The 14,139-nt window shown below is 43.4% G+C and overlaps 1 protein-coding gene across 2 annotated transcripts in view; it reads left to right on the top strand.

The window, feature by feature from the left end:
• The window catches only part of SH2D3C (SH2 domain containing 3C), an 87,040-nt gene that overhangs the window by 55,588 nt on the left and 17,313 nt on the right, over positions 1 to 14,139 (top strand). Inside the window, exon 3 of one of the 2 annotated variants that reach the window (XM_056540443.1) lies at positions 2,047 to 2,086. In XM_056540443.1, coding sequence (XP_056396418.1) covers positions 2,047 to 2,086 — 40 coding nt within the window. Of the gene's footprint in view, positions 1 to 2,046; positions 2,087 to 10,882; positions 11,171 to 14,139 lie in introns of those variants that run through there. The other variant, XM_056540442.1, reaches the window with a different exon arrangement.

The raw sequence follows: 14,139 nt of genomic DNA, 5'->3' as shown, positions 1-14,139 counted from the left end.
AAAAAATAAAAATAAAATAAAATAAAATAATAATTAATATATATATATATATATATATATTTATATATATATATATATATGTGTGTGTGTGTGTTTAAAGGGGTATTCCAGGAAAAAACTTTTTATATATATATATATATATATATATATATATATATCAACTGGCTCCAGAAAGTTAAACAGATTTGTAAATTACTTCTATTAAAAAATCTTAATCCTTTCAGTACTTATGAGCTTCTGAAGTTAAGGTTGTTCTTTTCTGTCTAAATCCTCTCTGATGACACCTGTCTCGGGAAACACCCAGTTTAGAAGAGGTTTGCTATGGGGATTTGCTTCTAAACTGGGCATTTCCCGAGACAGGTGTCATCAGAGAGGATTTAGACAGAAAAGAACAACCTTAACTTCAGAAGCTCATAAGTACTGAAGGGATTAAGATTTTTTTAACAGAAGTAATTTACAAATCTGTTTAACTTTCTGAAGCCAGTTGATATATAAAAAAAAGTTTTTTCCTGGATAACCCCTTTAAATCATGCTTTTATGTTAACCTTAGTTTTAACGATTTTTTGGTGGTGTTTTTTCTAATTTTTCCATTATACTATCTATATTTTAAAATGATATTTAAATCTTGCAGTTTCCATAAAAGGGGTACTCCGCTGGAAAAAAAAATATTTTTTTTAAATCAACTGGTGCCAGAAAGTTAAACAGATTTGTAAGTTACTTCTATTAAAAAATATTAATCCTTCCAGTACTTATTAGCTGCTATATGTTGCACAGGAAGTTCTTTCCTTTTTGAATTTCCTTTGTGTCTGACCACAGTGCTCTCTGCTGACACCTCTGTCCATTTTAGGAACTGTCCAGAGTAGGAGTAAATCCCCATAGCAAACCTTTCCTGCTCTGGACAGTTCCTGACATGGACAGAGGTGTCACCAGAGAGCACTGTGGTCAGACAGAAAGGAAATTCAAAAATAAACTAACTTCCTCTGTAGTATATAGCAGCTGATTAGTACTGGAAGGGTTAATATTTTTTTAATAGAAGTCATTTACAAATCTGTTTAACTTTCTGGCATCAGTCGATTAACAAAAAAATGTTTTCCAGTGGAGTACCCCTTTAAGGCCACTAGGGCTAAAACTAAGGCCAGGTTCACACTGCCCTTGTGCTCCGGGCCATTCTGCATCCATTCCTTTGTCTTTTCGTGTGCTGAACAGACCCTGAACGGGTCGGAGCACAGCAGACACTGCCGGGTTCCATAGACTTGAATGGGGTCCGTCAGGGGGTTCATTTTTTTTACCACTCAACTTCTGTTATTCCGACGGATTGGAGCACGATGGCCATGTAAACAAGCCCCTTCCTTTTCTGTACAGATCATTTTCCAGTAATGCCTTTCTTTCCAGAGCAGACAAGGAGTACAGTAAAAGGTGACACCAGTGTATAGATAACACTGGATCCACCACCATTCACAACAGAGATCAGCATCCTCCCTTCCTGTAGAACAGTGTTTTCTAAACAGTGTGTTTCCAGCTGTTGCAAAACTACAACTCCCAGCATGCCCAGACAGCCGAAGGCTGTCCGGGCATGCTGGGAGTTGTAGTTTTGCAACAGCTGGAGGCACACTGGTTGGAAAACACTGTTTTAAACACAAGGTTCCCTAGGTTCCCTAGGTCATCCATGGTTCCCTAGGGGTTTCCTAGGGGGGGGGGGGGTTGTTTTTTTGCAACAGCTGGAGGCACACTGTTTGGACAACACTTCTTTAGAATGACCTCTGAAAAGGTCACAGAGAATGCCAAGTAGCATCTCCATTTCAAGTCAAAGGGATAGTTTCAGTCTGCTGCTGTCTATATCTATGGGTCTTGCCGTAAAGCATATGACTAAATGCTGTTAAAAACAGCTCAGCCAGGATGGCAGCCTCCATAATAATGCACAAAAAAAGTTAAAAAAAATTTGAACTATTTAGAAAATAATCTAGGTGATACATTCCCTTTAAGAGTGGCGGTAATGTGACTATATTACGTGAAATTTTCCTGATGTTCTTTTTCTCTCTTTTGCAGCACCTGCAGCAGTCTGGATGGTGGCAGTGAGTACGTAAAGGTAAGGATCACTCCGTCCCTTATGACCAAATGTTTATCCTCTGTCTGCCACCTGCCGTATCACCCCGAGGATTAGCAGCGCCAAATACACGGCGGGTGACATCAGTCCGATGAAGTCAACTCACATAGGGAGACACATGTTTACCGCTTATACCTGCTCTACCATTATTATTATTAGTGATCTATTCCCACTACTGCAACAATCACATACAGTCATGGGCGTAAATGTTGGCACCCCTGAAATGTTTCTAGAAAATGAAGTGTTTCTCACAGAAAGGATTGCAGTAACACACATTTTGCTATACACATGTTTATTCCCTTTATGTGTATTGGAACTTAACCAAAAAAGGAAGGAAAAAAGCAAATTGGACATAATGTCACCAAACTCCAAAAATGGGCTGGACAAAATTATTGGCACCCTTAGCTTAAAGGGGTTATCCAGATTTGTAAATTACTTCTATTAAAAAATCTTAATCCATTCAGTACTTATGAGCTGCTGAAGTTGAGTTGTTCTTTTCTGTCTAAGTGCTCTCTGATGACACGTGTCTCAGGAACCGCCCAGTTTAGAAGCAAATCCCCATAGCAAACCTCTTCTACTCTGTGCAGTTCCCGAGACAAGCAGAGATGTCAGCAGAGAGCACTGTTGCCAGACAGAAAACAACAACTCAACTTCAGGAGCTGATAATTATTGAAAGGATTAAGATTTTTTAATAGAAGTAATTTATAAATCTGTTTAACTTCCTGGAGCCAGTTTATATAAGAAAACATTTTTTTTCCTGGAATACCATTAATATTTGGTTGCACACCCTTTGGAAAAAATAACTGAAATCGGTCACTTCCTAAAACCATCAATAAGCTTCTTACACCTCTCAGCCGGAATGTTGGACCACTCTTCCTTTACAAACCGCTCCAGGTCTCTTATTGGAAGGCGCCTTTTCCCAACAGCAATTTTAAGATCTCTCCACAGGTGATCAATGGGATTTAGATCTGGACTCATTGCTGCCACTTCAGAACTCTCCAGCACTTTGTTGCCATCCATTTCTGGGGGCTTTTTGATGTATGTTTCGTAAAGGGGAAGCTGACGGCTCGATTTGGGAGGTCTTTAAGGCCTGGCAATGCATTCTGGGAATAATATGGGAATAATATATAAATTAGCTCTCTTCTAGAAAGAAGAAACTTGGCTCGGTAGCACCTTCAGTGATAGCAGCCTTGTAAGTCAATGGCCATGATTCACTATTGTACACCAGAATTTGGAGCACCAACTCTCTCTATTTTACTCAGAAAACCCAAAAAAGGGGCATGGCTGTTGGGGAAAGGGGGCGTGCACACTGAAAAAGGGGCGTGTCCCCAACATTTTCAAAAAATCCCAACTAAGTTTTTTTTTTCTAAGGTTTCCACAGAAAATGTGATGGGTTTCAGCTGAGGAAAACCCCACAGATCAGAGCATGTGTAAAAAAGCAAAATGTAGAGAAAAGTGCAAAACGGGAGGAAACTATAGTAAATACCATAGAAAAATACTTGTAGGAAATTAAAATCCACAAAGAAAACTCCACTCTTAGTAAATCAGGGCCAGTATCTGTAAGCCTTGTATCAGCCTTGGATACTGGCCTGTCACCCATGTTTTGATAATGTTGTAGGACCTGTAGACTGTTCAGGCTCTACCTAGTACCGAATCCATCCAACCTGGGCTGGGCCCCCTCTTAAGCTGCCCATACATCTTCAGTAGCTGTTAGTTGAACATTTGCTCGACCGACAGCTATCTCTCCTGATCCCCATATACACATGACTGATTGTTTGACTTGGCCAAGTGTCTATGTTCTGAATAGTGGGTTGGTAGATGTGTGTGAGTGGGGGGGGGGGGGAGCCGTGGCGGTGGCTTATCTCCCCAAATACAAAAGGGTCAGGTGGTAGAAATCTAACATGCCCGATCCTTTCTTTCCCCCATATGGTTGGTCTGTCCGTAGGTTTGGCCTATATTTCACTAATCTGAAACACAACTCATTGCGTTTAAACCAAAATATGGAAGGCCTAGTGCCTAATTGTGCTTTCATATGGTTATGATTCTTTATTCTGGCACGGGAGGGGATGTTATAGGGTTTGGTTGGCTGGTCATACCCTATGGTGTGGAAGAAGAAAGTGGCTTGAGGGCTGTTGAAGGAGTACATAAGATTTACCTTGTCCTATAGGTTTTACCCACCAAAAAATGTCTAAAAAATGTATTGTGACACGGGGGTGCAAGATATACTTGTCAAATCGTGACGCCAGGGCACCGTTAACCTACATGATACAGTGCAACACATTATAAAATAACAGAACACATATTACAGTGAATATCACAGCATCACCTGAGCCACAGGGCCTAGGTCAGGCACCTGAAGCAGTGTTTACCTGACAGGACGCACTCCGGTACTGGGATACCACAAATGAGGTTGACAAAAGATGTATCTGCCTTTCCTCTTTAACATAGTCTGTTGGAATAGAGTTGGGAGGCCTCCAAATGGTTGGTCTGTCCTGCCAAGGATGACAGCTTTGGCCTACTTTTCACTAATGTATATGGGGACCCTACCCACCTCATTGCGTTGAAACCAAGATGTGCTGGGCCTAGTGGCAAATAGTTAAGACTCCCCATTCTGGCTTTGGAGGGCGGGGGGTGGCGGATGTAACAGGGTTTTGTTGGCTGGTCATGCCCTACGCGGTGTGGAGAAGAAAGTGGCTTGAGGACTCTTGAAGGAGTACATGAGATTTCCCCGATCCCAGTTGGAAACCCACCATAAAAATGTCTGAGCGTGATCGATATCTGACACCGATGAGGTTGACAGAAGATATATTCAGACATGACAGAGGTGAAGACCACAGTTTGAGTTAAAGGAAGAGAAAGTCATAGGCTCAGAAGCAGGTTCAAGGCCAAGGCAAGGGTCAGGGTCACAAAGACAAGGATATAGACAAGTGGGACCATAACAAAGTCAATCAGCCTGAGCGCTATTGTACTATGAATAGTCACATGACATAGGGTCAAAGGAGCAACGAAGCCTGGCAGATGTGCACCAAGCAAGGACCAGCCTCATTCTAGTTGGCATTCCAAACTATGGCCTTTCAGATGGTGCAAGACTACAACTCCCAGCATGCATGGTGTTGCAGTTTTGCAACAGCTGGAGGCACCATGGTTGGTAAAACACTGTTCTACATAGGCATAAAAGTTCCACTTTGAACAAATAAGAATATTTGGGAAAGTCTTATCTCCAGCACGTGGCCCCGGACCTTCACTATTTAAGGATCTCTGCCACCACAGGCACTGTATGCCACAAGACAGTATTATTGGGGGGCACCATCTAGTGGTATTATGTATGCAAAATATAGCACATTTGTGTAGCCACAATATAGTAGGTTTTTGTGGGTACTGTCTAGTGGTATTATTTAGGCACAGTATGGCAATATTATGTAGACCCATAATGGCAGTATTATGTGGGCGCAATCTACTGGTATTATTTAGGCATAGTATGGGTTTATTATGTAGACGACCTAATGGCAGTATTTTATGAGCACTGTGTAGTGGGATTATTTAGGCACTATTATGGCAGCATTATGTAAGCACTCTCTAGTGGTATTATTTAGGCACTATTATAGCAGTATTATGTGGACACTGTCTAGTGGTATTATTATGGCAGTATTATGTGAGCACTGTCTAGTGGTATTATTTAGGCACTATTATGGCAGTATTATGTGGACACTGTCTAGTGGTATTATTATGGTAGTATTATGTTGTCACAGGCTAGTGGTATTATGTAGGCACTATTATGTGGACATTGTCTAGTGGTATTATTTAGGCACTATTATAGCAGTATTATGTGGACACTGTCTAGTGGTATTATTTAGGCACTATTATGGCAGTATTATGTTGTCACAGTCTAGTGGTATTATTATGGCAGTATTATGTGGACATTGTCTAGTGGTATTATTTAGGCACTATTATGGCAGTATTATGTGGACACTGTCTAGTGGTATTATTTAGGCACTATTATGGCAGTATTATGTTGTCACAGTCTAGTGGTATTATTATGGCAGTATTATGTGGACATTGTCTAGTGGTATTATTTATTCACTATTATGGCAGTATTATGTTGTCACAGTCTAGTGGTATTATTATGGCAGTATTATGTGGACATTGTCTAGTGGTATTATTTATTCACTATTATGGCAGTATTATGTGGACACTGTCTAGTGGTATTATTTAGGCACTATTATGGCAGTATTATGTGGACACTGTCTAGTGGTATTATTTAGGCACTATTATGGCAGTATTATGTGGACATTGTCTAGTGGTATTATTTAGGCACTATTATGGCAGTATTATGTGGACACTGTCTAGTGGTATTATTTAGGCACTATTATGGCAGTATTATGTGGACATGGTCTAGTGGTATTATTTAGGCACTATTATGGCAGTATTATGTGGACATGGTCTAGTGGTATTATTTAGGCACTATTATGTGGGCACCATCTAGCGGTATTATTAGGCACTATTATGGCAATATCATGTAGACATCTCTCTTTTATTAGTGGGGAAATAACCATAACTTTTAGGCTAGGTTCACACTATAGAATTTTTGACTGGAATTCCGCTTCCGCTGCAGCAGAATCCTATTGCTGGCAATGGGATTCCGCTGCACATTGCACGTTACGGAATTTCAGGGGCGGTCTAGTTGGCACTAGGCAGCACTCAGAATCTCTAGCCGAAATTTGTGAACCTAGCCTAATTATTGCTTTGGCTGTCCGAGCATGCTGGGTGTTGTAGTTTTGCAACATTTCGAGGGCCGCAGCTTGGAGACCACTGCTGGAAGCATCACTTGACGAACTCTATATTTAAAAAAAAAAAATGCCCTGAGAGAATAGAAGTGATCCTCTGGTGGAGACGTTGGCTACTATAGTATGCAGCCTAATAGAGTCTTCTTCCGCTCGTCCACTCGCAGGACTTACACTATAGATGAGAGCGTTGCTCTTGTGAGTCTCTGTGCTGCCACATGTCTGCTTACATTTGTCGCAGCTTCACAAAATAGAGCATCTGTCAAGTGAATCTGGGCCAATAAGGACAGACACTTGTCTGTAGACTTAACCTTGCCAAGTACTCAGCCCTGTGAATTTACGAAACTTGGCAACGAGCAGAATTGCCGCTTCTTACAGTCTATGACGGCAGAGACACTTATAGAGGAATATCACTGCTATTAATAGAAGTATTACCGCCAAACTGTACTAATGAACAAAGTGCATTACATTGTAACCAAACTTCATTTACACATTACGTTTATCATGTGGGAAATATATGGCGGTGTTATGTGGTCGCATTGTTTGGGCACTATATGGTGGTGTAATGTGGGCTGTATAGGACGGTGGGGTTTACTGTAGTGTACTAGCTAAACGGTCTAAAACCTAACTTTGCTTGTAGCCCTGAGCCCAAATTTGTATACAGTGGTCCCACAAGTTACAATATTAATTGGTTCCAGGACGACCATTGTATGTTGAATCCATCGTATGTTGAGACCAGAACTCTATGGAAACCTGGTAATTGGTTCTGAAGCCACCAAAATGTCATCCAAAAATAGGAAAAAGTGAAGATTAAAGATAAATAAGTAGATAACAAATACAGATAAAGCAAATCCTTAAATATAAAAGTAAGAAAGAGCTGCTGGGAGCTGGAATCACTGTCTATTTCAGTGTTTCCCAACCAGGGTGCCTCCAGCTGTTGCAAAACTACAACTCCCAGCATGCCCGGACAGCCAAAGGCTGTCCGGGCATGCTGGGAGTTGTAGTTTTGCAACAGCTGGAGGCAACCTATTTGGGAACCATGGTCTATGTAGAGGACAGAAGCTATTTCAGGGTCCTGTATAGAACACGCAATGTCCTAAAAAAAGGAAAATATAGCCGCCCTCAGCGGATGCCCAAAGAAGAAGCTAACCCTGGCACAGGTAAAGAGTACAGAACATGTAATACCTCCCTGTACTGTAGGGGGTGCTACCAGACACCAGTCAGTGCATAAACTTCAGTAATACAGGTAAAGAGTAGTACAGAAAATGTAATACCTCCCTGTACTGTAGGGGGCACTACCAGACACCAGTCCGTGCATACACTTTAGGAATACACAGGTTTTACCAGTGAATTCCCATTCTGATTGATCGGTTCTTCCAGCCATTGACACATTTTGTATGTTGAGTCTGGTTTCAAGTTACAATGGTCCAGAATAGACCATTGTATGTTGAAGCTATTGTATGTTGAGGCCATTGTAAGTTGAGGGATCACTGTAAAATGAGCCCCGATCCCTCCCTAAACAACATGACCATGACTGGTCCGTACTACACCGTATTATCACTGTAGCAGCCATAGAAGATGCTATGGGGTCCAGAGGCTGAGGGGCCCACGCAGGTGCCAGAACATATCGGGGTAAATTCATTGTACCGTCCTATAGTAAGATTTTTTGTTGTTGCTTATAGCAGCCAATCACAGCTCAGCTTTCATTTCTCAAGTTGGTGGGTTTCTGCCATCCAGCATGACTATGTGGGATCTCTAATATAGGGCGCTATTATTTATACCTCTTCCCCAGCCCCCCAAACACCCCATCCCACACCCCCATAGCAACGCTCCCCCACACCCCCAAAAATAGTCAAATCACACAGAAATATATTTACAGTTAAATTAAGTGACTCACAATTGACGTCTTTTCTGAACGGCGTCGTCCTCTTTCCTTTTCCTCTCCATCTGGCTCAGAATGCCAATACTCTTCCCCTCCGCATCTGCAGGACAAACATATCAGACTCTGAATTTATCCAGTGACCTTCCCACCTTTATACAATCTCCCTATTTATAGCCCCCCAACTATAATAATGCCCACACAGTAAAGGTGGGTATGTTAGTAGGTCCCCCATTAAGTAGTTAAATCCCCCCCCCCACAGTAGGAAGGTAGTACCCCCATTAGGTAGGTATGTCCCCCAATAGTTAGACAGTTCCATTATTAAGTAATCATGTCCTCAGGTAGGTGGCCCCATAGGTAAATACATCCTTATGTAGGTAGGTAGATCTCCCCCAGTAGGTAATTACATTGGTATGTAGGTAGCTAAGTAGGTAGCTAGATAGCCAGGAACATAAGTAGCCAGGTAGGCATGTGAATAGGTAGCCAGGTAGGCAGGTGAATAGGTAGCCAGGTAGGTAGGTAAATAGCTAGCCAGGTAGGTAGGTAAATAGGTAGCCAATTAGCTAGGTAGGCAAGTAGACAGGTAGCTAGGTAGGAAATTAGGTAGGTAGCCAGGTTAGCTAGGTAAATAGCTATGTAGGCAGTGCTTCTGCACCAAAACAAATCAATGTACTTAAAGTCATTAAAATCTGCAGCAGATCCGCAGGTACCATGATGAATGCAGCTGGAGGCGACACCCAAGATGGGGGTTTTATTTTTTTTCTTTAAATAGTGTGTTAAAGTCTTTTTTTTTTTCCTTTGGCGTTTTTCTTCCTACTTTTTTTTTATCATTTACTAGTCATGTTATTCATTCATCATGTGACTCATGTGATTCATTCATCTCGGGACTACAACTCCCAGCATGCCCAGACAGCCGAAGGCTGTCCGTGAATGCTAGAAGTTGTAGTTTTGCAACAGCTGGAGGCACCCTGGATGGGAAACACCACAATACGGAGATAGCAGTGTTCATCAGAGATACATGATCAGCATATGTGTAATTGTTTTTGGTTGAGTTACATATACGTATGTGGTGGCCCAGTACGGGATGGTGTTGCCCCGTACCTTTCCTGCCCTGTCGGGCAGTGTCCCTCAGTGTCCCCAGGGCCCCTTGTAGATGTTTCCCCAATTGTATATATGTTTTGTATCATAAGATGTGTTATACCTTTAATAAAATGTACAATGTGATTGTTACCCAGGAGGTACCAGTGACCAGGTGACCTCAAAGGTGACCTATGGGCTCCCTGCTAGTCTCCCCCATATAACCCCTGGGTGGATCTTCTCTCTCTTGTTGCTGAGGTCCAGTGCAGTCGTCTAGTGTGTGTGTCCAGAACATTGGGGGCCTCAAGCCCAGTCTGCAGCCACAGTCAAGTGCAAGTAAGATAAACCTGCAATAATTGTCAGTCATCAGTCAAGTCAACGTGGCCTGCACTAAAATACTCTGTCCTACTACAAGTCCCAGCGAGCCTGCAAGGACTCTGTATCACTGGTCACCTCCTTGGGCCCTGGCTGAACTGTATAGACTTTACCAACTGTGTCTACCCTCAGTTAAGCTGCCGTTGTTCCGTAACTTGGCGTCGGAGTCTTTATTGCCCCCGTGCCTAGCCCAGGATCCAGCGGTATACCTTCAGGTGGTTATAGGCTAAACCACGCCCTGGCGTCACGAATACAAGGGGTTAATACCATCTTCCCCTAGGGTAACCACATCTGCCCTGCACCACACACACCCCGCCATACCACACGTTTATGAAGCATACTGGTGAATGCACATTATACAAATACATTCTTAAAGTGACCTGGATCCCAATCTCAGATGCCCCCAGTGACCCCCCCCCCCCACATTCCTGCCCTGCCCCCCACCAGCAGAAAGTTCATTCATTCACACAGGGAGCAGCCCTCCTTCTCAGCCGAAAAAATCCCTAGAAAGGGGGAGGTGTAAGCCTGGAGAGGCGGAAAGAGAATTGGGAGATAAGAGCAGAGAAAGAGAGGGAGGGAGGAGGGGAAGATAGGGAGGGGAGGCTTTATCCATGGCTGAATATCTATGAGCGCCGGTGCTCCTCCCATGATGCTCTTTTGACAAGGGATGAGGTAATGCTTGAAGCATCGGTCTGCAATCCAACAGCAGCATCAGCACCAGTAGGCAACATCAGCTGTACGGGCTGCTCCACAAGCCACGCTCTGTAAACCCAGCTGAGACCCACCAGCCAACGCGGGGACTTATCAGAACTACACATCCCATTGGGCTCTTTCCTTATTTCGTTGCATTTGGATGGAGGATTTGGTTTCAGCATGACCGAACGGTGCAGTTTATGGAGCGCCCTGTCGGCAGCGGCATGCTGCTTCTACCGGGGGTCTTTCATGCAGGTGCAGGTAAGGAACCACATGCGAAAAATCTGAAAAATTCCATCTGCGTATCCATTTCTATCGTCCTCCATCTATCTGTCCATTTTTGCATCAGGTGAGACGTATGAGTACACCATGCCCAGGTAGAGGGTCATGGCACGTTGTCACCAGCTGAGTGGTGGCATGGGTCCACCAGGCTGTCTCGGAAAGAAGTTGGTAGACACATGATGCATTTTTGATATGGAATAGAGTCTGTAAGTTGCTTTGGAATGTATTATACAAATCATGTGTAGAAGAAGACTTCTTTGAGGGTATTGCAGCCTTGGCACAGCAGATGAAGACCGTGTTACCTAGAAGGGAAGTTTCTGGGTCTAAGGTAGATGCCCAAAACTGGTTAAGGCTGGAATCACATGTGCAGTTTTTGGTGCAGTTTTTTTCAATTTTTTTCATGCCAGGAGTAGATCCCAAAAAAAAGAACGAGGACTTGTCTCTTTCTTGTTGGATCCACTTCTGCATGTGTGCGTCTCCAGCCATACGGTGACGTCAGTGTTTCTGGTATAGACGGTGACGTAAACATAGTCCGGGGTTAAACATGTGTGTGTATATGTGTACATATAATGACATGTAGGTAGGACACGGTAAAAAAATTTTGGGTAAAGGACTGCTTTTTCCAATACAGTGGACATGCGTGGATTTTAAGGTAGCAGATAATTTTATTAGGGGGTTGATAAAGTATAGCGTCATAGACGCAGATGAGCATGTTACGCCAGATGCTGTTATTTCTTGCCACTAGTTAATGCCACTGTCATCCTAAGGCAGTGTTTGGCAACCAGGGTGCCTCCAGCTGTTCCAAAACTACAACACCCAGCATGCCCGGACAGCCGTTGGCTGTCCGGGCATGCTGGGTGTTGTAGTTTTGCAACAGCTGGAGGCACCCTGGTTGCGAAACACTGCCCTAAGGTGTCATCCTGTTGTCATAAGGTGAAAGTTATGGACCCAGGAGTACATTCCTCCATTTCGGCATGGAGAGGGTTAATGAGAATGGGTGATAGAGCAATGAATGAATGACTGGGTGTTACTCCGGTGACGTCAGCATCTCCGCACCTCCGCCAATAGCTCATTACCATGTTCTTAAAGCAATGACATCATTTCTAACCAATGGCAGCCCAGACAGCATATGCAGTACCCACAGATTGGAGGGGGGGGGGAATGAGCTCAGGACCCCCCTAAAACGAAATAGACTAGGAGCAAAAAAAAAAAAAATCGCTACAGGTGTAACTTGGGGCCATTGTTACAGAAGCCGATGCAACGCCGTAACAATACATATCCAGCATCTCCTACCGGGCAGGGAGTGGTATGGATAGAATTGAGTGACGTATTTATAGGGTTAATCTAGGATGGAGGTAAATGACGGAACCCATGTGTTGTGCGGCAACCGTGGTCCTCGGGGGAGAGATCAGACACCGCGTCCCCTCAGGACACAGTCTCGTATGTGCAAAATGAAATGAACCAGAAACATGGAGCATTTTACAAGCGGGGTGACCACGGGGCACAAGCAATATACTACGGCCGGCGCTCGGGATGGGCCATTTAGGTGGATGGCTGGATTTTGGTGGCGGTTTTTATTCGCGTATTAATATTTATATAGCACGGTGCTATACAGATATATTGTACAGCAATATATTCACGTATGACTGACGTTCTTCATCTCCATTTCAAAGCATTTTTTATGCAGACCCCCCCCCCCCCCCAACAGCACCCCGGCCCCTCCTTCCTCCCATAATAGTAAAATCAATGGACGGACCGTGAGGGTTTGTGGCAGTAGACAGATCTGGTAAGAAGGAAGTTGTCAGACCGCACGGAGAAGCCGCAGCCTTGACAGGAGTGGGTTGACATGGCAACGGCATCTACTTAAGCCGTGGTCCCTCTCCAGGGAATATTTAGGCTGAATGTCCCCACCAGTAATTAGAGCCGCCTCCTCGCCTGTGCCCCCTCATTCACAGCATGGACAGGACTGCAGGATAATGGGGCTGCGGTGTGCAAAGGTTGTCTAATATAGAGAGAGAAAGCTTGTGGAATGAGATGGGGGAACAAGGAGCTACGTGCAAATCCAAGACTACTGGCGGGGGGGGGGGGGGGGGTTCGATGCAGGCAACGTGTCTCAAGACTGATACCGGCATTTATTTCCCATAGTTCGGCCATTGCACTTATTTGTATTTGTACCCATTGAAGCCACAAAGGTAGTTGCAGGTAATCTTTGGGGATAAAGTGCATAGGGCCCCATAGCAAAATGAGATAGCACCCTGCCACACACCACGTTTTTGCAATACAGTTCCCGTATCAAGTTTTTGATAAAAAACGGATTACTCAAAATTTGACTAAACTGTATCAAAACGTGTGTACAAATTTTAATCCGTATACGGTTTGAAAAATTATGTCCGGTTGCATCAGTTTTTTTAAGAAAAAAACTTATACGTTTTTGAACTTTTCATTCCATTCTGAATTAAAGTTTCACTTGTTTGATTGAAATTCCAAGGAAAAAAACTGTGCAAAGCCAAAAACCATATGGTGAAAACCGGATGGAACCGTACGGACATACGGTTCTGTACAGTTCCCATGTTAAAAAAATAAAAATAAAATGTATACGGCTTAATACAGTTTTTCACCTGGACCAAAAACTGTGGTAGGCTACGGTTTTGGGTATGGAGGAAAAAAACTGACAAAACCGTACAGGATGCGAAACGGACACAACCTGATGCATCTTTTGACATACAGTATTCAATGGAGAGTCAATGCGTACGGTTTTCAAATTGAAAACTTATACGGGAACTGTATTGCAAAAACGTGGTGTGAATGCAGCCTAAAACAGTACGGATAATAGGGACTTATATCAAAGAACCTACGTGGTAGTGCCCGAAAGTGTAAAGCAGTGGTCTTCAAACTGTGGCCCTCCAGATGTTGCAAAACTACAATTCCCAGCATGCCCGGACAGCCGT

Source organism: Hyla sarda, chromosome 9 (genome assembly GCF_029499605.1).
Source record: "Hyla sarda isolate aHylSar1 chromosome 9, aHylSar1.hap1, whole genome shotgun sequence".
Lineage (NCBI taxonomy): Eukaryota > Metazoa > Chordata > Amphibia > Anura > Hylidae > Hyla > Hyla sarda.
This window is presented reverse-complemented; position numbering and strand designations above follow the sequence as displayed.